At 42.2% G+C, this 27,458-nt stretch overlaps 1 protein-coding gene across 1 annotated transcript in view; it reads right to left on the bottom strand.

The window, feature by feature from the left end:
- The window catches only part of LOC139382969 (kin of IRRE-like protein 3), a 212,693-nt gene that overhangs the window by 53,357 nt on the left and 131,878 nt on the right, over nucleotides 1-27,458 (bottom strand). Inside the window, exons 2-3 of the mRNA XM_071127248.1 lie at nucleotides 14,326-14,475; nucleotides 5,589-5,738 (exon numbers count right to left, since the gene is read on the bottom strand). Of these exons, the coding sequence (XP_070983349.1) occupies nucleotides 5,589-5,738; nucleotides 14,326-14,475 (300 nt within the window). The remainder of the gene's footprint in view (nucleotides 1-5,588; nucleotides 5,739-14,325; nucleotides 14,476-27,458) is intronic.

Genomic DNA, 27,458 nt, shown 5'->3' on the forward strand with positions numbered 1-27,458 from the left:
GAATAAACCTTGAGTATAAACCTGCCCTGTGTCCTGAAAGACATTTCAATACCTCAGAACCTCTGGGATTAGCCTGGTCTGAGAAAACACCTTGATGGCGCCAGTCTATTACCATTGGGGCTCTGCTAATGGTGGACAATCTGAGTCATAAACAGCCAGACCCAGGCTGGGGAACATTCTCCATGCAGCATGTAGTCATATACACAGCCATCCAGGAGCAGGAGATTTGGTTGAAAAGGCAATTTGGAGGTGAGTGAATGAGACGGGTAACCTCAGAAGGAGCTCTGAGATGGGGGAATGGGGAAGGAAGGGGGGACTGGAAATGCAGCGTGCACAGTGCTGTGCTTCTGCCGAGGTGTCTGGAACAAAAATGGGTTGGCTTGCCTGGTCGGTTTTGGCGGAATGCTCACGCCAGCAGCCTGTCACCCCAATGCGACGGAGCCGTGGCAGCTTGCAGAGGTTGTGATCGATATATCACAAAAGAGAAGGGCGAAAATAACTATCCATCGTAGGTGGAAGACAAGAGACATATGTGGCTCACTGGCCCAAAACACAGGCCTATTCAATTGCTGTCACCGTACACCTGTTTGTAGGCCACAAGATTCTGGCTCAGACTGTCTCTATCTCTCCCTCTCTGGTAATACCATCTGTGTTAGTTTTACTTTCTTTTTTTTATTTTAAGATGTGTGCATGAATAATGCCTATCCAAAGTATCACAGTGGACCCTATCCTTATGAGACGACAGATGATCAGGGACTAATGTGAGTCAAGGTTTGACTGTGTGTGTGTGTGTTTGTGTGTGTGTGTGTGTGTGAGCGTGCGTGCGTGTGTTTGTGAGCGTGCGTGTGTGGGTGCTGACCCACACAGGGAGAGTGAAGAGAGGGATGGGGAGGTTTTCTGGAGACATGGGAGGAGTGGTGAGATGCCAGACTTGTCAGCAGCGTGAAGAGACAGCTTCGTCACAGAGCAGCGATTTGCAGGTCCAAAGCTGCTCTTCACAGATTGAGAGGGCACTAACGTGTTTGTGTGTGTTTGTGTGTGTGTGTGTTTATTTGTGAGTAGCTATGTTGCTGTCATTTTGCATGAAATGTAAAAGCAGGCCCGTATTAAATGTTATGGCAATGCTTTGTTCCTTGCAGTGTGTCAATCAATCGCTCACCTCCTCCAGTTCTAGATTTGTTTCAGTCAATAATCATTTTTGTTACGATAATTTATTACTGAACATATATGTAATTTAAAAAGTACCCTTGCCTATTAAAACTCACTCAAACCCCAAAACGTACCCTACCTGCAATCTGTTGGTATTAACATAGAGTCATTGATATTATAGATGGTCTAACTTTGTCTTAGATCTCAGACAAGTCAGTAATGTACTTTAATGTAAATCAGGGTAGTGTGAGCAGAATAATGTAAATGGTAGAGACATATTTCTAACAAAATGACTGCTGATCAGGGGTTCTTATCTGGCCCTACTTGAGCGACGATGCTTGGCTAGAGCCAAATTGACTTTTGTGAGAGATAAATTAGTTACATACAGAACACTAGTACACTTAAACTGATAAATGAGGTGTTTCAACATTTCCTTTCAAGACTTTGCAATTTTGTCATGCACAGTCCTGTAGCATCATTCAGAGATATAGAGAAAGGGAGAAAGAGAGAGCTGGGAGTAAAAACAGTTTCATGAATTAGTTGGAGAGGTAAAAGTGGTGGCAATAGAAATACTGCTATCGTCGTGACTGCTACTGGAAGCCAATCAACTTGCATTCTCACCCTTGTGCTTCTTCAGAAAGGCATTCACTTTGTGTCCCTTCTGTTTTCATACAGTGCATCTACTTTGAAATGCTTTATTCAGTAAAGCATAAGTGGGATTCAGTGGCTTGAACTACAGGAGACATGGGGACAAATACTGCTTCATGTTTGTGTCTTGTTATCAAAACACAATGCTCCTCATGAAGTTGCCCTTCGGTTCAGTGTCGAGATTTCAAAACAGTTCCTTGAGTGAGACAAAACATTTGAAGGACACATTTTCATTAAAATGTTGAGCTTTTATTTCCTTTGTCTATCACTGTTTTAAAGTTATCCTTCATAAAATAGAAATTGCAATGTAAAAGAATAAACATATGACTGAACCTTTTTAAAGTTGAATATTGAGGCACTTCAGTAGAGAGACACATCACTAAGATATCATGCTAGGAAGACCCTGCGGTGCAGAGCAGCATTGTTTAGTCCAACACTATTGGATAAATCTAGTGAATGACCTACACTGTGTTTTAAAGTCAAATAAGTCACCGGCTCACTCCCATGACTGGATAAGTACATTTTTCTGAGGACAAAGAAATGACAGGATGATGAGGTGGATTCTAAGGTAAAAAATAACAAAGGGTCACGCTGAACAGACACTCAATCATTTCACCACAGGATGAAAAACTAGACATAGGAAAAGAGCTGGGCTCCAAGCAGTAACAGGAGGACACTGGGAAGCCAACTATCTGTGCACAGTTAGATATAACTTGATTTTCTCCTTCCAACGTCATGCTGCGAGGCACACCATGACCCCTGGCACTGTGCAAGGCTGGACCAGCCATAGAATAATAATCAACAAGCTTTCATGGAAAATGTCATTTTTGCCTCTGAAAAAAAAGATTTTGAAAGGCAAGTCAGAACTCAACATAGCTGATTGCCCTTCCTTGTCTTTGGCTGCTCCAAAGAGACATTTTTAGCAATTTGGAAGGAAGTGTTTTATCAGATCTCAAGTCTTGCTCTCTTGCAATTAAAAGTTAATAATCAGAGTGCCGCTGGACTCTCTCTAAAGTGACAAACAAGGGTAGAAGACTGTCTGGAAAATTACAGCTCTAAGACCTGCTATTTACCGTTATTAATTCCATGCTAAGGAAACATGATCTTCCCATTGCAGTGTGACTGTAATTAATAATTAGCTTGACAGCAAATGAAAACTGAGGACAGATCTAGCTCTGGTATTTTCTTTGGAATTAATCTGCAGCAAAGTAAATATTTCCTAATGAGCAATATGAAAACATAATTTCCCAGAGAATACTTATGAATGTATTAGGGCCTTGTGGCATTACTTTGTATCACTTGAATATAGTTTTCATCTTGGACTGCAACACATGTAGTAATCAGACAGGACTACGACCTTGCATTAACGAGCAAGACCAAACGAGGAACGGGAAGGAACAATAAAGGAAAACATAAGCGATTGATGAGTACTGAAGGTTCATTAGAAGACCTGTCGGTGGATGAATGTCACTGAGGTCTCTAAATGTCACAGTAGAGTCTACAGCAGACCTCATCACTCAATGTAGGCCTACTCTGAAAACAGCAGCAATAACTCTTTCTCCATCGCTAAATGGTAAATGTTGCACATTTTTCTTACAAAAGACTACCTGGCCTCACACGTCTGTTTAAAGGTAGAGACCTTATTCCAGAGAGCCCAGGCCTCCCTTTTGCTCCTACCCCAGACCAAGGTGAACACATTGATGCATAGGATTGGCTGCCTGCTACCTTGCTGCAGAGGATATAATTAGACGGAGGACTAACCTCAGACCATAACCCCTAGATCAGACGACCCTTTCATTCTTCTATGGGGTTTCCCCCATACTGAATTTATTTTATAAGCTTACATTTTGCTCCAAATGCTACTCACATAAGATACTCCAAACTCACCAACACATTTTTTTACTAATGTGGAGACAGGAGAAGGGTCAGGTTAGAGACTGTATCTCATTGGCTTAAATGCATAGCAAAATTGGATTTAACTTTTTGCCCCATTGAGTCGTGCTAGGTATTTCAAGGATAATAAATTCACATATTGACACAGTACCATTCTTATGGGAGAAAATCGAGCGACAAAAAAACACTCAAAATCTGCGTCATTTATCTGTAAATATCAAAGTCATAAAGAAAACAGTTCCCTTTGATATAGAACACAGTAGGGCTGGGACAAATATATGGCTGATGAGAGAGAGAAGGGGAATGTTTTTAGATTTATTTGACAGTCAGGTAGGAGAGAAGGGAGACTGTTCCACTCTGTGACGGACCGTCGCTGTCTTCTGAGTCGATAGACACACTCTGTCACCACTGGCGGGTAATTGACAGCTTAGAGTTTGCAGTGACATGGGGTTTGCATATATTTATTCCATTACCTTGCATGTGTGCCTGCCTGGGGGCCCTCCTTCGCAATGTATTCAGGAGTCAGCCAGCTAGGCAGGGGATTAAACAAACATCTTATGGCGGGGCTTATGAGAAAGGATGATACGTGTTTCACCCTCAAATAGCCAAAGAGGAATAGAGACAATTGGCTCCCCTCGTTTATTGATGATTAATCATTTTAATGGAGCTTGTACAGACAAGCCCTTTCCTCTAAGTAGCCAGCTTTACCTTGTTAGATAATGTGACTACACCTCAACAGGGCTGGGTTAGAAACGTATCAACTGTTGCAGTAGTGTACTGTGAAGGAAAAGGATGCTTTAGTTCAACTTTAAATGTTTAGCAAGCCCCAAGCAACACTATCATCAAGAGTAAATTAATAACATCCAACTGAGAGAAACCACAAATAAATTGAAGGTATGGCAATGCATCCTAAATGATTTGTGTCTCATACCCGTCTCCTCTCCTTGAGGCCTTGATCAAACGACTTAGCTGCTGTGAACGGCGAGGTTGGAGGGAAATAAACTTAACTTTGGGGGAAGGGGAGGGGAGGAAGGGGAATCTGCGTATAGCTGCTTTGACTCTGCAAAGAACTCGTAATTATTAATTAATATCCATTTGCAGGGGGCGCGGCAGAGTGAGAGACGTTGGTCCTCAATTTGTCTTCCCTCTCTCCTTTCTCTGGCTGCCTCCACCCCTACAGATCATTAGTTTCACTTTTCATTAGCGGAGATCAATAAAGCGAATCAGTCTCTCGTGGCGAGGACACTCAGCTTCACGGACCTCCCACTTTCCCTCCTCCTCTCCCCTCAGTTCTTCTCCCTTGTTCTCTGGCTCTATCACTGGCTCTATCATCCAGCTTCCCTTCATATTACCCATCATCCTCCACAGCAGAAGGGTATACAGCGTAGAGGGCAGAGAGAGTGGGAGAGAGCCTATAGAGCTATAGAGAAGAGTGAGCAGTGATTTTACAAATGCTGCCCAATATGGCAGAACTGGCAACACTGAATGATAACCCAATAAAGTTTAATTAAGAACCAGTAACCTCTCAGGCTTAATAATGAAGATGGCTGGGTTTGTAGAAGGAAATTAAAGTAAAAACATTAGGGACTGGCAATGTTAAGAGATGCTGTACTGTTTCCATTAGCTGCAGCATTATCTTGATAGTTCCTGTTATGCTGATAAAAAGCTGTGGCTTTTCTAACCCTTTTCATGATCATTGATTCAGTGCACAGATTTAGTGGATTTTGAAAGTGTTGAAGGAGGGGAGGAGCACTACAGATATGACATTGTGGTTGGTTTGAGGTGGCTACTAAGTCACTGCCTGCATCCATTGCCATTTTATCTGTGCACATACTTCAAATTGTGTCTATACATGTATGTGTAGTGTGCATTTGTATGTAAACCTAATCCTCACTTACCCAGCACAGTGAGTCGGGCAGGACGGGACCGCATGGCTGCCTGGATTGCCTGGCACTCAAAGACAGCGTCATCCATCAGCTCCACACGTTGGATCCGAAGGTGGTGTTCCCCTGTACTGTGGTCCCCAATCACTGTGTAACGAGGGTAGCCTGGAACAAAATGCAACATGTGCCCTGTCAGAACCTGGAGTCTGGTCTTTCAACCTATATCAGCACCATTCAATCCAACCTTTTTTTTTAAGATAGGAGATATCAAAGCATGGTACAAACAATGCCAGAATGCAGGCAATCACAAATGAGTGAAGGATCAGTGGTGCAATATTGATTGTTGACTGCTGTGTTACTGTACATTTTAGGTCATTTGAGATGGGCTTTGAAATTTCCAATGAGATGAGACCTTAATATACCTGTCTCAGAATTATTAGTGTCACCAATGTGAAGCCAGATTTTTTCTTTAAAAATTAGTAGACATTTTTAAACTGATTGAAAACATGAATTACATAGATGACAATGATGATAGGGGTTGAGGAGGTTTCTGTATTTCGGAGAGCGAGTATGTTTTATTGCCATGGTGAAGACGCACGGCTAGATATTGAGATGTGTTTCAGCAGGGCAGTGGTGTGAGATTCATATTTTAATAATGCAGGAAGAGGGATGTATGTCCAGGAGTCCTGACCATTTTACAGTGCAAAGTAAAGTCGGATAGCTCTAAAACACAAAACAATAAGTGACAAAGGGATATGTTTGATTGTGAAGCTTTATAGAAAATTGCACACGATTTCAATATGAATAACTTGAACAGCTCTCTAAAGGCTGAGTTCTGTGTAATTATTGGAGAAATGTGAATTGAAACGAGAATCTTTGCAAGTGAAATTCTCCAAAATGTTCAGTATTTCTTGGCAGTGATTGCTTTCTCCTCCTAAGGTTCTTCTGTAATTCACTGATGACAGAACCCGATAGAGTCGAGAGTTTTAAGCATAACCAGGCCAACAGTTAAACATTTTATCCAACGATGTAGTTTGTCAAACTGAACTTACACAACAGATGGTATTCAACTCTAACCCGCTACAATCTCTGCCAACCCCGCTGTTGAATCACTGCATTAAATGTCTGGATGAAAAATGTATTCCGTTGAATCTATCAATGAGTCATGTTCTCTTCAAAGATTTCCTGGTGCTTTAGTATAAAACACTGGGGATTTAAAGAGGTATGTTTTAGCACATGCCACCCAATATGAGTATAATAGACTAGGACTAATAGACTAGGAGATATAATGGCTTTTAAGTCCTTGAGTTTTGCTATGGAGACCACTGTGTTCCGAATGCCCAATTATCATCCATTGCTTTACTGGATCCCATTCACTTGCATAGGCCATGAAGTGGCCCTAATTTTCTCATAGTGGGATGAGTTATAGCCGATTAAACCACTCTGCATTTCATCTTCCCACATAGCTTTGAAGCTTTAAGAGGGTGGGGGATGCAAGCAGGACGGATTTGTTCAGGCACTCACCTCCCCCCGTCGACGAAACATACATTACTATGATAGTATATAGCATAAACATAGGAGCTACTTCCTGCGGCTATGAGAGTATATAGCATAAACATAGACCGCAGGAGCAGTGTACAATGAGGTACCAAACAAAGACATGGGGTGGGCTATGTGAGCTCTGAGTGGTTTCGATGTTTATACGATCGCCAGATTCTCAGATAGAGAGTGCTCTCTCCTGCCCACATCCCGCTTGCAGTTATGGGTCTTATTATTCACATTGATACATAAGCTTCCATACAGGGCCAGAAGAAGGTCAAAAAGGTTACACATCCCTCTAATATAGTGTTGATATAACTGAGCAGTATTCGCTTAATAACATTAATGACCATTGATCTTGAGTTCCATGCTGTTGTTGATTATGCAGCCAGTGGGTCAATGGCTTCGTTGAACTATTTATTAGAGATAAAGCACAGTTTGACTGATGTCTTTCTCTGAAGTTGAATGAGACTCCATTCCTGAAATACATGCTTTGAATGAAGGTCATTCCTTCAAATACGAGAACCTGCTTAAGCACAATGCACTGGTGTGACCCTGTGTAAGCTCAGGAGACATGAGAAATTATTTCTCCACAACAAGAAGGCCTTGTAAATGGTATGACCTTGAGGTGACCCCATCTGCCTTATATCCAGTGCAGGAGCTTATGTGCTAAATATTTACTGTAGGCATATTGTGTTGTACAGTACGACAGCATTCCACTGAGTTTCCTTGTTCATGTACATTAACAAATGACCCAGTCAATTCACTCCTCTTGCCCTCTAGCAGATTGAACATAAGATGTGCTGCTGTAATACAATAAAGCTTGCTAACTGAGAGTAAATTTAAAAATACCTTAGCGTAAGTCTCATTTAATGGCATTTAAATGCCTTTTCAATAGACATTGGTGGATTTTGTCCTGTGGCATAACTGGGTTACACTTAGAGCATGCAAAAACACTGCTTTATTTTATGTTAGGAAATTTCAGGGACGTCACTGTTGTATAACTCACATTGATCTCAATGAATCTCAAAGACAAGGTAAGTTAACTAAAGCAAACAATGTAAAATAGCCCCATTAAGGGTAATGAATCCATCAGGATAGAAATGGATTTGTCTTTATGGTGGATCAATGGCAGAGGAAGGGACGATGAATTGAGCCAGGGGGATAGTTATTTACACTGTTCAGGAAGAACACGTCTCACACTGACACCTCCAGGGACGGAAATAGGGTAGGTTGATGTTGGGAAATGGATGACCAATGTTTAATTTGCTGTCGGGTGACAAGCCAGAGGAGCACGTTTGTCAGGTAGCTTCCAATGACTCTACACCTCTGTCTAGAATGTCTAGAATGTTATGTGCAATATCTGGAACATTCTAAGACTTCGGTTTTCCATCATTCCATTTTTGCCCTCCAAAAAAGTGCCCACCAGTGGGCACTCTCTGTGGACTGCTTGGAGATATATTCATGCCATTCATGCATATTCATGCCATTCATTTGGTGCAGCTTTGGGCCGGTGCATCTCTCTCTTTAATTAGAATAGAAGACGCTACACAAAGAGAAGGAGCAGGAAGCGATAGGAATCATCTTCTTTGTCCTCTGATATATCAGACTGAATAGTGAAAGATTTCTCTCATTTTAATCACTGTTCCCCTGAATTGAAACAGGCCCAGACAGAGCGAGCTACTGCTAACGCAGCTCCTTCTATGAATAGCAGAGTGGTTCCTATATTGAAATGCTCGGCACAATATTAGACGCCTCACACTTTTATGTATACAGCTGCTTTCCTTGTGTATATAGCCGTGTATATGCCATCATTCTTTATGGCTGACTGTATTGCTTGTTGACGTTGGCAGAGACGATTAAAAGAGCAGCTGTGGTACACTTTATTTCAAAAAGTGACATTCATCTTAATACTGCTCTAAGACCCTGTCTGTGCTTTCTAATAAAGATATCTTTCGTCCATGATAACCTTCTCCAACGCGATGTATCTCATCGACTCATGCTGTATGGAGAGGAGCATTCATATTCAGTCCATCTCTGAGCGTCCTGGCCCGGCCATTGATCCGCATACAGAGTGAAGTGTTGGTTTATAGGGGTAGAGACACGATGAGGTCAGTCCACAGCCTCCCTCCACAGCCTCTCGCCCATGACAGTTAAACTGTTGATGATGTGCCGTTAAGAGTTGCTCTCACCCTCTCTCTCTTCTCGTTAGCATAAGTCCTTCTCCCTATTCTCCCTCTCTTCCCTCTCCTCTCGGCCACTTCAAAACTGTTTGGCCATTGTTTACTGCCTTCCCCAGCCTCCGAGGGGCCTGATAAGGGCCACACTGAGGAATGGAACGCATTTATTGGGACACCTTCGTCAACTGAGGTTTAATTAAGGAGTTCTATCGGTGACAAGGCATGTACACTAGAGCAGTCACTGAAGGCCAGAGGTTAGGAGGCCGCACATCTCTAGTGGAATACATATTTAATCGTCCAGATCAAAAGAGGCCCCCGCTTTTAAAGGGCCCCAGTTGGGTTTCTTGTCATGACTTGAATGGCAAGTACCCTGAGAGACAGGCTAGAGATCCCTCAGTGATAGAGGAACAGAGGTGTGAAAGGAACTTGGACATTTTCAGACTCATCACTCTTACTCCCTGTAAAAGGCCATAGAATGTCTTGGAATCCCAAGGATCCTATTTCTAAAGACAATCGGGGGGATAAATTATATATTTATAAATAATGCAGATTTTTCAAGCTATAGGAATTTACTCTCCCAAGATTTAGTTAAAGATTGTAAATATCTACTTGGAAGAATAGATAGTCGTCACGTCTCATGAATATGGATCAGGCGCCAGCGTCAAGTGGAGAAACTGCAGGCTACTAAAATGACAGTGCAGCAGTAAGTGGTACTCCAAATTAAACAATTAAGGTAATAATACAAAAGCCACAATGTTATTTGGATTGTGAGTTACTCTTCAAAAGCCCATTTACTCGCTAAAAGTACTTGAAATGTGACCCCTGGCTATATTGATTTCACATTCAGTGTTGATTTTGGGGCTTCTTTGCCCACCACAAACTGTTATTCAATTAGTTTTATCTTGCTATTAGATAGTAATGAGGTCTTGTGAATACAACTGTCTGGGGTATTTCTGTAACTGTATTCTTCTTCCTCCTCTGACGAGGAGTATGACATGTCGGACCAATGCGCAGCGTGGTATGTGTTCATGATGATTTATTTTACTGAACACTGACAATACAAAATAACAACGTGAAAATAAACCAAAACCAAAACAGTCCTGTAAGGTGCGTAAAACACTAAAACAGAAAATAATCTTCCACGAAACACAGGTGGGAAAAGGCTACCTAAGTATGATTCTCAATCAGAGACAACGAACGACACCTGCCTCTGATTGAGAACCACACCAGGCCAAACACATAAACACGACATAGAAAAAAGAACATAGACTACCTACCCCAACTCACGCCCTGACCAAGCTAAAACAAAGACGTAACAAAGGAACTAAGGTCAGAACGTGACAGTACCCCCCCAAAGGTGCGGACTCCGGCCACAAAACCTGAACCTATAGGGGAGGATCTGGGTGGGCGTCTGTCCACGGTGGCGGATCTGGCGCGGGACGTGGACCCCACTCCACCGTAGTCTTTGCCCGCTCCTTACCCGCCTTTCCGGCAGCTCCTGACTGACGGGAGCTGCCAGCTCCTGCCTGATGGGCGGCTCTGACAGCTCCTGACTGAAGCGCGGCACTGGCAGCTCCTGACTGACGAGCGGCTCTGGCAGCGGATGACTGACGGGCGGCTCTGGCAACTCCTGACTGACGGGCGGCTCTGTCAGCTCAGGACAGACGGGCGGCTCTGTCAGCTCAGGACAGACGGGCGGCTCTGGCAGCTCAGGACAGACGGGCGGACTTGGAGGGAGGATATGGAGAGACAGCCTGGTGCGTGGGGCTGCCACAGGACCCACCAGGCAGGGGAATCCTAAAGGAGGCCTGGTGTTTGGAGGAGGCACCAGATGGACCGGGCTGTGGGGGAGCACTGGAGCCCTGGTGCGCAGCCTTGGCACCACTCCTCCCGGCTGGATCCCCATTTTAACCCGGACCATCCAGAGTGCAGGCACAGGTTGAACCAGGTTGTGGGTGAGCACTAGAGATCTGGTGCATACCACTCGCACCTCTCCCTTAGGCTCAATACCCACATTCGCCCTGCACAGGCGGAGCGCAGGCATAGAATGCACTGCACCCTCCCAGCGCCTCGGAGACACAGCACGCAGAGCCGGCGCAGGATACCCTGGGCTGAAACGTCGTACCGGAGACCAAACACGCTGGGCTGGCACAACACGCCCTGGCTGGTGGCCCACTCTCGCTTGGCACTTGCGGGGAGCAGGCCTATAGCCCACCGGGCTGTGAGCGCGTACTGGCGACACCGTGGGCATGACCGCATAACATGGTGCCTGACCAGTACTGCGCTTATTTCGGTAAGCAAGAGGAGTGGGCTCAGGTCTCCAACCTGACTCTGTCACACTCCCCGTGTGCCCCCCAATTTTTTTGGGGGGGGGCTGCCTCTCGTGCCTGTCGCCCTGCCGTGCTGCCTCCTCATATCGCCGCCGCTCAGCTTTCGCTGCCTCCATAAACACATAAACACAACATAGAAAAAATAACATATACTACCCACCCCAACTCACGCCCTGACCAAACTAAAACAAAGACATAACAAAGGAACTAAGGTCAGAACGTGACAATTTCAATGTATCTATTATTGGATAGTAGGTATTTGGGGTGGAAAATGGAGTGTGGTAGTTAAATCTTGTGTCCCACTGTCACGCCGACATGTTTTAAACATTATGTTAGAGTTACGGAATCCAAGGGTTGAACCATTGGATTCGACAATGTCTTCTGCATTCACTGATATCAACCATTTATATGTTTGATTAACGGGGGCTGAGTTAGAGTGGTGTTTGTGAGACAAGAGCAGATCCGAAAGGGATCTGGGAGCGGATCTTCTCACAAAAACGTCAGAATGGTTTGAGTTACGAACTATTATGCTGAAATTATCACGAATACATACAGTACCAGTTAAAAGTTTGGATATACCTAATCATTCCTGGGTCTTTCTTTATTTTTACTATTTTCTGCATTGTAGAATAATGAAGACATCAAAACTATGAAATAACACATATGGAATCATGTAGTAACCAAAAAAGTGTGAAACAAATCAAAATACATATATTTTCTGGAGATTCTTCTATGTAGCCACCCTTTGCCTTATGACAGCTTGGCACACTCTTGGCATTCTCTAAACCAGCTTCATGAGATAGTACCCTGGAACGCATTTCTATTAGCAGGTGTGCCTCTTTCCTTCTTAATGCGTTTGAGCCAATCAGTTGTGCTGTGACAAGGTATGGGTGGTATACAGAGGATAGCTCTACTTGGTGAAGTTCATATTACGGCAAGAACAGCTCAAATAAGCAAAGAGAAGCGACAGTCAATCATTACTTTAACACATGAATGTCAGTCAATACAGAACATTTCAAGAACTTGGAAAGTTTCTTCAAGTGCAGTTGCAAAAACCATCAAGCGCTATGATGAAACTGGCTCTCATGAGGACCGCCACAGGAAAGGAAGACCCAAAGTTACCTCTGCTGCAGAGGACAAGATCATTAGAGATAACTGCACCTCAGATTGCAGCCCAAATGAATGCTTCACAGAGCTAAAATAACAGACACATCTCAATATCAACTGTTCAGAGGAGACTGCGTAAATCACTACTAAATGACCCCAATAAGAAGAGGCTTGCTTGGGCCAAGAAACACAAGCAATGGACATTAGACCGGAGGAAATCTGTCCTTTGGTCTGATGTGTCCAAATTTGAGATTTTTGGTTCCAACCACCGTTTCTTTCTCAGATGCAGAGTAGGTGAACGGATGATCTCTGCATGTGTGGTTCCCACTATGAAGCAAAGGAAATGTGATGGTGTGGGGGTGCTGATTTATTTAGGATTCAAGGCACACTTAACCAGCATTGCTACCACAGCATTCTGCAGCGATACGACATCCCATCAGGTTTGCACTTTGTGGGACTATCATTTGTTTTTCTACAGGAAAATGACCCAACACACCTCCAGGCTGTGTATGAACTATTTGACCAGGAAGGAGAGTGATGGAGTGCTGCATCAGATGACCTGGACTCCACAATCACCCAACCTCAACCCAATTGAGATGGTTTGGGATCTGTTGGACAGCAGAGTGAAGGAAAAGCAGCCAACAAGTGCTCAGCATATGTGGGTACTCCTTCAAGACAGTTGGAAAAGCATTCCTCATGAAGCTGGTTGAGAGATTGTCAAGTGTTTGCGAAGTTGTCACCAAGGAAAAGGGTGGCTACTTTGAAGAATCTCTAATTTAAAATATATTTTTCATTTGTTTAACACTTTTTGGTTACTGCATGATTTCATATGTGTTATTATATAGTTTTGATGTCTTCACTATTATTCTACATTGTAGAAAATTGTAAAAGTAAAGAAAAACCCTTGAATGAGTAGGTGTGTCAAAACTTTGAACACAATCTATTTTGTTCTATGACACTCAGGGTTTCTTCTACATAGAGGTCATAAGAAATCCCAGGAAATATTATATCTAATACTGTAAGCTCACAGTTACTGTCACAAATTCCAAACTCCACACACTTGTTGGATATTCATTTCCCACTGAGAAAACATTTTCTGTACTTGCAGCATTCTTATGAATTCATTTTTTATCAGGGTTTTGGTATGCGGACCTTTATTGTTTATTGACATTTGTAAAAACAAATATCATGAAAGTAACTGTTTATGTCAAATTGTTTCATCTTGTACTTGTAGACCAATTTTGGGCTAAATATGAAGGCAGAGCAAGGAGATTAATGTAAGTAGTGAATTTCAGCTTGTTTTGCTGTGCTTACAATGAAGTTAACACCAGATGTAATGTAAAGTATTGTATTGTTATAGGATTGTGCTGTATGTTTGTTTACCTGCTGAGTGATATTTTTTACAGCGATGAGGAAGAAGACTTAACCTTTCTTAAGATTAAAAGCAGTCAAGTGAGAAATCGCATATTGACAAATACATAACAGTGTGTAAGTAATGTAAGTAGTTTTAACACATTGAAAAATGAATTAGAAACAGACACGTGACAGAAGGAGATTAAGAGAGTGACATATGGTTTGATAAATGTCTTTCCTTACCTGATAGGTCTCTGCCAACGCCCAGAGCCAGGCCATCTTTGATCCACAGAACAACACCATGGTAGCCAGGAATGGAGCAGGGCAGGGTGACGGGCTGGCCAGCCACCACCACCAGGTCCTGGGGCTGCTGGGAAAACGTGGCCTGGACCCCTGGAGAAACACACAGAAAGATAGAGACACGGTCAGAAACTATGATCCATAAGCCCTGGGTAACCAGTCCTCTAACACATTCAAAGACATCGCTTTCAAGTGTGGTGTGACAGACCCCATTATGGGTAGGGGGAGGGGGGTGGTGGGGTGGACAGGGGGTACTAGAGGCACAGTGGGGGAATGGCACTTAGCGAGAGGTGTCACTGACATGCAGTGTTGATGAACGTGTTGAGGTTCTGATATCTTTGAAGCTATCTCCCTCTGAGTCCACCTAAACAGCAGCCCCCCTTCTCCTCCTTGACATGCTACCACACTGTAGCACAAAGGCCGTTGGGTAATTGGAAGGCATTGTGAGAGGAATAGCGGGGAGAGAAAAAGCCTTTTAAAGTCAGCCTGTCATCTGGGCTTTCGCTCTTGCCTGCCTGCTTCTCGCTGCCTCCATCTGAAGCCGGGGTTGGCTGAGATGTCAGCTTCTCCAGCACATTGTGTTTACCAGGAGCTAAAGCACGGTCTGCGGCTTACTTTAATGTAAAGACAGGCAATGCATCTTGGGATGGGGGGATAAGGCTGGAATCTCGACTGAGGTTAACAAGTGACACTTGTGGTCTCTCAGATCAATAAGATGGACTCTCGTTTGATTTCTCTCCTGCTTCCGTCTATTTCTTATATAGTGTTTTAGATTGTTGTGCAAAGCTTAGGGTGGCCTTGGCTACCTTGTTTGTATTCTCTCCCTCTTATGTACACACACAAGCATCCCAAACACCCACACACACAAAGAGAAAATAATGAAGAGATATGTGCTTCCTCCCCTGATAATTCTGTTGCAATATCTCCAAGGGGAGTAAAAGTGGCAGATAGGAGAGGAAATGTAACGGATTGCAATAACAGCAATAACAGCATACATAGTAAATTATGTTGCTGTGTTTAATGCACCTCTTTCCACACAACATATTGGATTTGCTTACAATAATCCTGTTATTTTTATGTTTTGGGTTGTTGTTTTCCTATGTTAAGATAGTAATTACAGAGAAGAAACAGATTAGCTTTGTTTTACAACATTAGTACAATGCAGAGAGAGGGACAATAATATATTATAGAAATGCAAACACAATGTCTTTAATTCCATGGAAGTATTACATTAGTAAACACATCCGTCATATCCAGTCCTCCGGCCGGTGAAATGTGAGTGATAGCTAGTTAAAAGGTAAATACAAGTCTCCATATTGGTTCATACAAATTCTCCCCCACTGTATGCCATGTTCCTGCATGCACCCTATTATTGAATCAAAATAAATGTGTGGGATTCATTAAGCATACTGTATATTGGACTATTCATCTTCGGGAATCCGACGGGCCTCTCCGGCATGTTTTTCTGTGAAGTTTTTGTTGTGTTGGCCTTGGGTATACTACCCAGAAAGCCTTGTTCTGACTCCCCTATGATAGGTTTATCTTGGCTGCACGCAGCGAACAAGTCAGCACTCAGACACAATGGTAGGAGAGACGGCAGCTTGGCGAAATCTCTTGGCATGTGTCAGAACAAGAGAACGCGAGAGAATTCACTTGTATTTTGTTCTCTATCCTCCCTGTCCAGATTGCTATTATCAACCACTTCAACCTGTGCTGTAATTGATTTAACGTCGGAGGTGTCTCCACCTTGGCAGCATTAATACCCCCATACCTTCTCCCCCTTCTAACCCGCTGCTCAAATCCCTTCTCCGCACCACGTCAAAATCCTTCTCATCATTGTAAGAAATTAGACAGATTAGGATGATTTTCTCAGAGGTTGTCATAGCCTCCCCTCTTGCGTCAGGTCTTCAACTCATCAGTAACTATTATTATTCACAGCCTAGGAAAATCATTTTAATTATCACTAACATCTAATTAAAATGGTAATAAAAAATAATACAATGCCAAAAAAAATCCTGCCAAACAAACATGCTAACCTAAATATCCCCTTCTGGAGATACTCTGTTTAACAGACGCTAGGTTTCTATCCAATTGGCAACTGATTTTCAAGCAAATATTCTATAATCCTCATAAAGAAAATATGCACACTAACACACAAATTATGCACAAATTCTAGCTGCATTAGGTGAATGGAAACTTTCATCAAACAGCGTCGAAGCCCTTGTTAACTCCCCAGCATAAACCACCCCCTTAGTTGATGAAAGAGCCATTCTCCACAGACAGAAATAAGAGAGCACAGAAGTACAGACTCTCCTAGACCTTTACAGACGTAGGCGGGCTACAGGTGTCGGTGGAAAAGAGAGAGAAGGAGGGAGAAGCTTGGAGATTAAGAGATGCCCTCCCACAGAGAAAAATACAGTCCACCTGGTGTGGCCACTTGACCAGCAAAATGGAGATCTGCTTATTTCACATAAAAAGGCTATCTATGGAAGTCCACATATGTAGCTCACCAGAGGAGCACTGAGAACAGGTTAGGTATGGGGGTTAGGTAGGGTGGGTTGGGAGGGGGCAGAGTATGCCCATAACAGACTGGAGGTCCTTTAGCAGTGTTGGTGAAGTCACAGCCCTGTGCGCCGTACAAGGCTTTGTCGCATCTGCCAGCTTTCTGCTCCGGTGGACGGCAGCGCGGCTTTAGTGGAGCCCCCTCGTTTACCTCCTCCTTTTCCTCCCTGGCCCAGCTGCAGGGGCAGCCAACCATGACGTTCAGTGGAGTGGAGACAACAGATTACTCTCCTCCTCTCCTCCTCCTCTCGCCATGCAGAAGAATGGGGGGTAGATAACACCAGATGATCAAAAACGAGGAGCGAGAGACAAAAAACTGTGTAGCAAGAAATACCCAGGCAATTTAATAATAACAAATAGACAGTGAATAAAAGGTTCTGTGCGTGTTTGGGAGGTGCTGGTAGCCGTAGAGAGGCCTGACTGCAGTGAGGCTCAGGTTCTGGAGGAGATAGAAGAGAGCAGAGATCTCTCTTAATTAATAACGCTTTATTAACATCTGCTATTGGAGGAAGAAGAGAATGAGCCTTGTGAAATGTCTACACAGAGCAATGTGGTCTGATTAGAGCAGTCAGGTGTGTGTGTGTGTGTGTGTGTGTGTGTGTGTGTGTGTGTGTGTGTGTGTGTGTGTGTGTGTGTGTGTGTGTGGGAATGTTTTGGCATTTGTAGAGATAGTGTAGACACCAGGTGACTATCACTGAGGACAGTGAGGGAGGTGAGCTTTCCCACCTAGAAACAGCTCCTCAAGCTAACACTTCTCACCTGTTTTTACAAACATTTTATATAAAAAGCGCTGACCAGTAACTCTCTATTATTCTATGAATGGGAGTTATGTTTCTCTCAGATGGAGATATAAGAGTGCCACTACATGGTACCTTGGCTCGGCTCTGTCCACAGCAATAGAATAAATGGGGTCTATCGTTTGTTTGTTTTCAAGTAGGGCCATACAGAACATGAATACCTCTCACCATTGACCCATGGGCCTCCAAACCTCTGCTCACCCCTGAGTAGCCTTACAGCTGCCTCTCTTCCTATTTACCCAACACAAATCACTGCTCATTCACACAACACCTTTTGATTGAATACCATGGGTCAATTGAGAAGGTAAAGGCAGCAGATCTTTGATCAGAAATGAAGGGCTCAGGGTTCCTAAGGAAGCAGGCTGTTAGAGGCACTGAGCAGTGCCACACAATAACTGTACGAGCACTCTGCCTTCACCTAATGTTTTCATTTCACTTCAGATAGTTAGTTTACTGTTGGACAGCGACCACGTTTCAACACACTCCAGCGCTATTTTCACCCAGCGCTAATGGCCTCGCTGTGGCCCCCAATCTCGCCACTGTCTGCCAATCAGCCCTGGAAATTACCATTGGAGTTGTACATCCAGTGCACTTGAAATTACTAATCAGAGCGTTGGCCGCCCAACGCCTGCCATGCCGTCCGTGTTGCCTGGAACTCAGCTAAGGATCATAACCAGAGACTATTACCCTTTCTGGTCTTTACATTTCCCCAAGCCTGAGAGAGTTGAAATGTACAATAAGGCAGGTGAGTGCAAGGTAATTTTGTGATATCTTTGGCCAACTGCATGGTGTGGCTTTCTCTGATGGCTAAATTGGCATGGATCTGCCCTCACCTGCCCTTCCACCCTTCGTTCCCTATACCTCCTCTCCCACCCACTGGGCATGCTGTGTTGGTTTGTTCATTTGCTGGGGGCGGAAGCTCCGTCTACTAATCCTCTGCCTGTTTACCACAGGGACTGTCTGCCGAGACCAGCTACCTCTAATGAGAGTGTGAAAGGAATGAATAAATCCCATCATTATTGTGTTTTCCTTTTCAACATCCAAGGTAAGTCACATTAAAATCACCATCCATTCAGCTAGTGGGCCCCTACTGTTCTATTTCTTCCTGCCCAAAGATGAAAAGCGCCCAACTGAAGACAGATAGGCAAATTATCTAAGCGCAGCGACAGGCTTTAAATTTACCTGTGCCGAGGCGATGTGAGTTATTTGAGGACATAATAATGGGTAAAAGGACTCCAGCAGTTCTCCACTAATCCAAGCCTGAGGACCAAAGTAAACACAAACCCAAGCAATATGGATTACTGTATCTTAACCCATCTCTCTCTAATTGAATTCTGGATGTTGGGCCCAACCTGATGGCTGGATCAATCTGAGCTCCCCATCTCTCTGCTTATACCTCCATAGCCAAATGTTTATCTACAGCTCATCCTTCCGGCTAATCTCGCTTCGTCTCCTTAATTCTCCTCACTCAATCCCCAACAAGGCACCTCTGTAAAAACAGCTCAAAAGTTAAAACCATGCACCCCTATGTGTGATGTGTAGATTACACACAAAAGAAAGACATCAGAGAATATGGAGCAGCAAAACAGGAAGGTCAGTGTATCAATATTAATCTTACCCTGGACCAACAAGGGTTTCAAATCTGTCATTAATAGCACTTCCTTCAGAAGGGCAGACAAAACTTATTGCAGTCTTGCTTTAAAAAGTAATCTTCCTATGCTGGGAATGTGATACAAAATTGCATTAATATGACAGCATTTTCATGTCATTGGATTTTTCCACGATGATAACATCTAATCGGAATACAGACGTTCCCTGCACGAAGTCTTCAGCACAAGAGTCCCCACAGTAGCATCAAGTCAGGATTTTTGATTAATGTATTTCAGTTTATCCACTTAAGGGTTTTGAGGGAATAGGATAACAAGAATACTAAACAAATGAATTTAATGTAATTCTCAACTGTAAACATCTGCTGAGGGTGTCATAAACCTCACACATCATTAAATGCTCTTTGAAGCTGTACTAGACTACACCATACACACAGTAAACTTCATTCTTTGTAATTTCTCCTCAAATGGCTATGTTCCAACTCAAACTCTGATCATTTGGCCTTGCCTCCAACTTAGTCAAGTGAAATGCCACTTTGTGATTGACAGCAGAGATTTACAATGCATCCCTCTCCATCTCGCCACTAGTTGTACTTCCTCCTGGAGACAGAGACACATGCTCTTGCCCTTCATCGCCACACGCTGATCAGTCACACGCTAACCACTCCACCGCTCGCTCTCTGACTGACCGTGCCAGAGCCGTGATTGACGCACATAATTATCTGGAGCTCTATCACTAATTCGACAACCTCAAAGAACCATGCTGTGAGGTGCCTCAATTAATTAGTAGGGCAGAAAGCCACAGTGTGTATACTCAAAGTCATGGCATTTTCCTGAGTTTCTTTCATTAAGTATGAGAACAAGCTAGCTAGCTGGTTCGCTATATTGACTCTCTACACTATTTATCAATCTCTTTTGTTTCTACCATTACTTCTAGACTGGACTGTGGGAACTACGTGGCTGAAAGGAAGTGAGTTGAGGCTGGACTATTTTGAGGATGTGATGCATGCTAACAACCAATCAGGGAGAAAATGAAGGGTCTTCTATGGAGCGATTTTAGTCCCAACAGAAATTGTATTTGAATTCCATACTTTTTAAATTGTATTAGGATATTGAATTTGAATGTAACAGTTTTAAATGTTTTCTGTAGAAATTGAATAATTTAATTAATAAATTGATCTGGAATTGCATGATTTGAAAGTTAATAGAGTGAATATTGCATTCAGTTTTAAATTCAATTTCAATTTCATTTAATATTCAAATGTAATATTTATTCAGTTTCATATATATAGTCAGTTTCAATATGGTAGATATTGTATACATTTTCTCTGTATCAAGTTTACAAGCTCAGATGTCAAATCAAATTCTCTAAAATCAGATTCATAACCAGAGACAGCATCCTGGTGCTTTGTCAGCCAGGATTGGTAGGAGAGAATCGAACTGTCACTGTGGTAAGCAGAAACTCCTGGTGGTGATGCCAATGTGGCATCTGTTTGCTCTGAAATCACTCCATAGTCATCCCTTTTCAGACAGCTAACATACTGTATGACATTTCCTGACACTAAAATGGATGAGTTACATATTTAATGGATTCCTTTGCTACATAGCTGCATGACAACATACTGGGGCCTGATTGTAGGTCAACTTAAAATCAATGGTCATTATAATCTAGTATATTATGATATTTTAACAATGTATGACATAGTAAAATAGTTATGAGGAGATTACGGGACACCACGTCAGTCTTAAATTAACTTTTCAATTATTTATCATTAATTTACTTCTTAATGGAGCTTAATATGCCAATTATAAGGTTATTTTCCTGATGTTCGGTCATTTCCATATTCCATTGCATTCCCACACGCACAGATGTACACACACGTATTGTAATGTGATCAAGAGCTTGGTTCTGTTTGCATTTTTGTCAACATTTAGTCATTGACATAACCTTATTCTCTTCAATGTTCTCTACCTATATAGTACTCTAAATATCCCAATTCATATTGTTAAGTTCAAAAGAACACCATATACAAATTGCTGACACCATTAATTAAAACCAATGAGGGTTCAGAACCATAATTTTGCAGATAGAACCTTATAAGTAGCTAATAGTCTTTAAATGATGTTTGCTTGAAAGCAGGATAAGACACTTTGCTATTCTTCACCTTTTTCTCGTCTGAAATATTCTGGATGTCTTCAGAGGTATTCTTTGAGCACAGAATGTCTAGGGCAGACTGACTGACTGACTCTTCATTTAAAATGGCCTGGAAAAGGACAAATTGTTAGCTCGCCAGCCAAGAATAACTCACTTTTGATATGCAGTCAGAGTATTGTATATTAACTGGTATTACACCTGAAGCCTATGCACTGGAAGGCTTTAAATGAGCTGTTCAGAAAATCAAAATCATTCTAACAGTAATTGCTTTTGTCTTGATCCAAGTTACTGAAAATTACATTTAATGTAGAACAAGCATTTTGAAAGTCTGTCCATGAGAAACATGGGAAAGAAAAGGAAATTAGGCTAATCATCATGGAGAATTTGTTCGCTGCCCCAACCAGGAAAGAATCCATGTCTCCGTGACAAAGCTACAATTCTATGTATTAGTGATGATGGGCCAAAACTTTTAAGTTAGATTTTTTTATAGATATTGGTTCAGCCTATGCTGCATTATTTTCTATCCTCCCCCACCTGAATCATTAGATTAATTGTCTTAGCTGCACATTACATCATGTACCTTTTCTGTATACTTGACTTAATGTAATCCCTCTGCCACAGCTGGCAAAGTTATGACAATAGTTATCAATAATGAATATTTCATAAAGTGGCTGAGGAATCCATTAGATGAGGCATTGTATTGCTGTCTTTATCTTCCTCTATCAGAATGTACAAACCCATTTTCCTCACCCGGCCCCAAAAAATTATCCAACATATGATCAACCAAGCCCTCTCTGCAATGTGATGGCTGCTGTTCTAATGAAGATTTGTCTCTGAGACTGTAAATACATGGAGAAGGAAAGATAAACATTGCAGCCGCCGGAAGCCTGTGTATATATGCCCGCTCTCGCGCTGAGCATTAGTGGAACAGGACAGTTGCTGAGGCACAATCAAGACCGATTGCTTCCAATGATGAGTTCTAAAAATTATAAATGGCAACGGGAGAGAGCCTCACAGACGCACACTCTATCATCAGCCACAGGGGCAGAAAGACCAACAAAAATATCACAGACAAACATTTGAGTATCAGGGCCAGAAACCTTTTTTAAATATTTCTGGCCTGCATCTTTCTTTCAGTTGGCATAAAATCAAGTCAAATTAGCTTTAAGGCTTCAAAAGCCACAAAATGGGTTCATAAGTCTTGTTATGTCCTATGTTAATTATGTTTCCACATATTTATAATAGACGGGAAGAGGGGTTAAGGAAATAGCTGGCCAGACAGCCTTTGAATGTCTAAGTGGTCAAATATAGTAGAGATAAATTCAAAGTAGGCCTATCATATTTTACCAGGGCATTTTGCTGTAAACAATGGGACTAATCTGACCAGCGATTGTAATTACTGTCCTGAAAAATTAGTGTACTGTGGGTTTGTTTCCAAGGTAACTCCAGTTGAACAGACATAAGAGTTCACTTAGAATAGAATGCGATGTAACACAGAGCAACCTCTCAGGGCAAGTATTGATTGAAAACACAGAGGCTCTCTTTGTAAACTATCCTTGTTTTTTATAGAAGCTTCAAGTTGTGCATAATGACAAGTAAGAACATAAAATAGATGCTAATGAAAAATGGGGAGAAGGAGTGTGAAGTTCAGATGTGTCTGACTGAAATTGAAAAATGGAAGGACCCCTTCTGTTTCCCCAGCATTACAATTATGTTCTCTCTCTATGAACTTCCTCCACTTCACTTCCTCCCTGGCTCTTCATGCCTCTCCATCACACAGTCGCGAGGTGTCTTTGAAATCCAGTGTGTAATGGCAAGGCTTTCTTGGCGATATCATAATGGTGTTGTAGCTGAGACATTGAGACCTAGCATTTTCTTGGAATAGTTGTGTGGTGAAACTCTTGATGCTTTGTAACGGGAATTCGTTTTGGTAGAGGTGGATCTTGAAAGGTCCATTACACACTGGCATCCTTGCACTTTATTACAAATGCCAAGTCACTCACCCACCAGTGCACCTTGTACCAAATGGTAGGATGGACCTCACTTTTTATGCGCAGAAAGATACATTTGTATGTGTTCATCTACAAAGCCCCTTTGGGTAAACTCCCTCTTTACCTCTGTAGTCTGGTCTCCTTCAACACAGGCAGTTGCCATACCTGGTCTGCTAGGTGGTTGCTACTTAAAGTCCCCAGGACATTCATAGTATTAGGCAAGACTGCCTTCTCTTCTTGTGCACCAGAGGCATGGAATATTCTACAATCCATGCTTCATCTAGATATGTTAATGCCACTGAATGAATTTAAAATATTGTTTAAATATCTGTTACGGAGGAGTGTAAATGCTTTTTTTAGGCTGGATCGTGTTGTATTGTATTGTTGTATGTTTTAATTATGTAATGTATTGATTGTTGCTGCCTTCTTGGCCAGGTCTCCCTTGAAAAAGTGACTCTGGGTCTCAATGGACTTTTCCTGGTTAAATAAATGTTAAAAAAATAAGAAAAAACTGTCCAGTCACAGTGTGATTTTATTGGGATTGATCAGATTCATTATTCTGTGTAGATCTTTGGCCAGCCTCGGTTGAGTTGTTTGATGGATGTGATATAGAGAGGGCCTTCCTCCAATGGACACACCCTACATTTAGAGGTAGAGTCCAATTTTCCACGACATGCTGTGTCACAACAGGACTGCTCTTTGTCCAGCCATAGCTCCTATTTTGTGGGTTGACAAGATAAAATATATGACTTTCAAGGCATATGACTTTCAATGCACTGAGAAATCCTCTCCTCTTTGACAAAGATTACATCAAAAGATAGATCAAAGTGTTTTTAAATAAGCCCAAAGGCATAACCGCTGTGTCATGAAAGTATAGGACATGTGTACAATTCACTTTCAGGGTCTAGTAAATAGAGAAAAGCTAACCAAGTTAAGGCTAGACATTCCTCTAGTGGAACATCTCAACAACATCCGGTGAAATTGCAGAGAGCAAAATTCAAATTCAATTATTAGAAATATTTAACTTTCATAAAATCAAAATAAAGCGTATCTTCTTGTTAATCCAGCCACCATGTCAGATTTCAAAAAGGCTTTACGGCGAAAGCAAATCATGCGATTATCTGAGGACAGCACCCCATCATACAAATGCATGTCAAACATATTTCAACCAGGGAGGTGTGACACGAAAGTCAGAAATAACCACATAATTCATGCCTTAACTTTGAAGATCTTCTTCTGTTGGCACACCAAAATGTCCCAGAAACATCACAAATAGTCCTTTTATTCGATAAATTCCTTCTTTATATCCCCAAAATGTCAATTTACTTGGCGCGTTTGATTCAGAAATACACTGGTTCCATCTCGCCCAACATGACTACAAATTATCTAATAAGTTACCTGTAAACTTGGTCCAAACATTTCAAACAACTTTCCTAATCCAACCTTAGGTATCCTAAAATGTAAATAATCGATACAATTTAAGATGGAATATGTTGTGTTCAATAGCAGATAAAAATCAACGTGGAATGAGCTCCAGGTCGCGCACAACAAACACTAGAGTCCACTTGGCTTGACACTCACAATGAACAGCCCTACTTCTACATTTCTCAAAAGAAAAACATCAACCAATTTCTAAAGACTGTTGACATCTAGTGGAAGTCATAGGAACTGCAACCAGGTGCCTCATAAATATAGTTTCCCATAGAAAACGAATTGAAAACACTGGATGGTTTGACCTTGGGGTTTCGCCTGCCAAATAAGTTATAATATACTCACAGACATTATTTTAACAGTTTAACAATATACACTTTAGAGTGTTTTCTATCCAAATCTACCAGTTATATGCATATCCGAGCTTCTGGGCCTGAGTAACAGGCAGTTTACTTTGGGCATGATTTTCATCCGGACGTGATAATAGTGCCCCCTAGCCCAAAGATTAACAATATGTCAAGTTCTGAAATATATGCAGTGATATTTGTTCAGCTTACAAAAGCTGTCAAACCCAGGATTGTAAAGACAATTAAATATTATCAGCATCATGTATTATTCTATGTGGAAGGCGTGTTTTTTTCTATTAAATTGTTGTCCTCAAATTTTGCTTTGATGCTTGTCATGCAATGACTTGTCATGGTCTTGGAGCACATGCCACACATTGTCTAGAGGGAGTTTGTTTAGAAAATGTATTCACTCTGAAAAGTCAATGTTTTATGAGCCTATTTATTGAGGAAATAAAGAGATGGCAAAGTCAGTGAGCTTACGTAGGGGGTTGCTAATCTCCAAACATTTAAACTGGAGAAGGGAAATCATTTGTAAGCTCTATTTAATTGTTAGAGTAGACAGGAAAAGGTGCACTCGGAAATATGTAGTTTGTGCTGTAAATGATGTCAGCATTGTAAGTGTTGCTGATGGCTCATTAGTTCAGCTTTATAAAGCTAGTAGTGCTGAACATAGTAAGTTGTTCCATAATATGTCTCTCACTTCCCGACTTGTTGTATTGTGCCACAATATGTATCTACTTGCAGATTGGTTGTGTTGTGCCATAATGTCTCTCCTATTCACACTTGTTGTGTTGTGCCATAATGTCTCTCCATTTTAGACTTGTTGTGTTGTTGTCACGAATAACAACACAACACTTGTTGTGTTGTTGTCCTGCTCGGGTGGCGCTCGGCGGTCGTCGTCGCCGGTCTATTAGCTGCCACCGATCCCTTTTTCCTTTTAGTTTGTTTTTGTCTAATTGTTTTCACCTGTTCCTTGTTGGGGTTTTGGGATGGGTGTTATTTAAGTTTGTTTTGCCCGCTGGTGTTTGTGCGGGCTTGTTGGTTGTTACGTTTGGTGATGTATCGTGTTTTGGTTGTGGGTGTTTCGCTGTCCAGTGTGTGTCTAGGTTTTGGGTTGGTTTAGCGCCAGTGTTTTGGGCATTCACCCATGTTTTGGACCTGTTACGATTTGAAGGAAATTAAAGCGTTTTCCCGTTCATTTCACTCTCTGCATCGGACTCCTCACTCATTTCACTCACTCCGCGTTACAGTTGTGCCATAATGTCTCTCCATTTCAGACTTGCTGTGTTGTGCCATAATGTCTCTCATTTTCACACTTGTTGTGTTGTGCCATAATGTCTCTCCATTTCAGACTTGCTGTGTTGTGCCATAATGTCTCTCCATTTCAGACTTGCTGTGTTGTGCCAAAATGTCTCTCCTTTTCAGACTTGCTGTGTTTTGCCATAATGTCTCAGAAGGGTAAATGCAGCCCAAGTTGTTGACCATTTTCTACAGTACAGTATGCTGTTGATGTGTCATATACTTCAAGGTTTTTTCTCAAACCTAACATTTGGAAGAAAAAAATCACAGCAAGCTGTGGATAATTGCATTCTGTTCTCAGTGAAAAAAAGTGTGCTATATCAGATGCTGGGTTCGTTCTGCCTAGTGTTTGGCAGATTGAACAAGAGTGGAGGGAGTAGGAGAGAGAGAGAGAGAGAGAGACATGTATTTTCAGCGACTTTGATTCGTTCAATTGATTCTCCTGCTGCAAGTACAAAAGACTCTAAAACACAGCCCAAGGCCGCCAGCCAGGGAGGAGGGGGAAAGAATACGGGGGTTCGGGACAAAAAACCTGAGCGCAACTTTACAAATCAAAATACATAGTTGGAGATGGCTCAAGTTAATACATTTCCTGTTCAGTGTGTGATCAACCCGGGGTTCAGGTCCATTAAAGCACATCTGAGGAATTCTGAAAGTCTCCTGGGTGGCTCTACAGGGGTCTGCTACCTACAATTAATTATTGTCTGAGGGGAAAAAAGCAAGAAATAGCAAATGCAAATAATATTGTGCTGGTGAAATAAGGCTGCTAATGCTCCGATGCCCCAAGAGAAATGGGATTTCCATTCCATGGATGGCATTGGAAGGTGGAAAGCTAAGCGGGAATAACTGACAACTTGTAATGTGGGGAGGAGATAAAATGGAAAGGA

Source organism: Oncorhynchus clarkii, chromosome 24 (genome assembly GCF_045791955.1).
Source record: "Oncorhynchus clarkii lewisi isolate Uvic-CL-2024 chromosome 24, UVic_Ocla_1.0, whole genome shotgun sequence".
Lineage (NCBI taxonomy): Eukaryota > Metazoa > Chordata > Actinopteri > Salmoniformes > Salmonidae > Oncorhynchus > Oncorhynchus clarkii.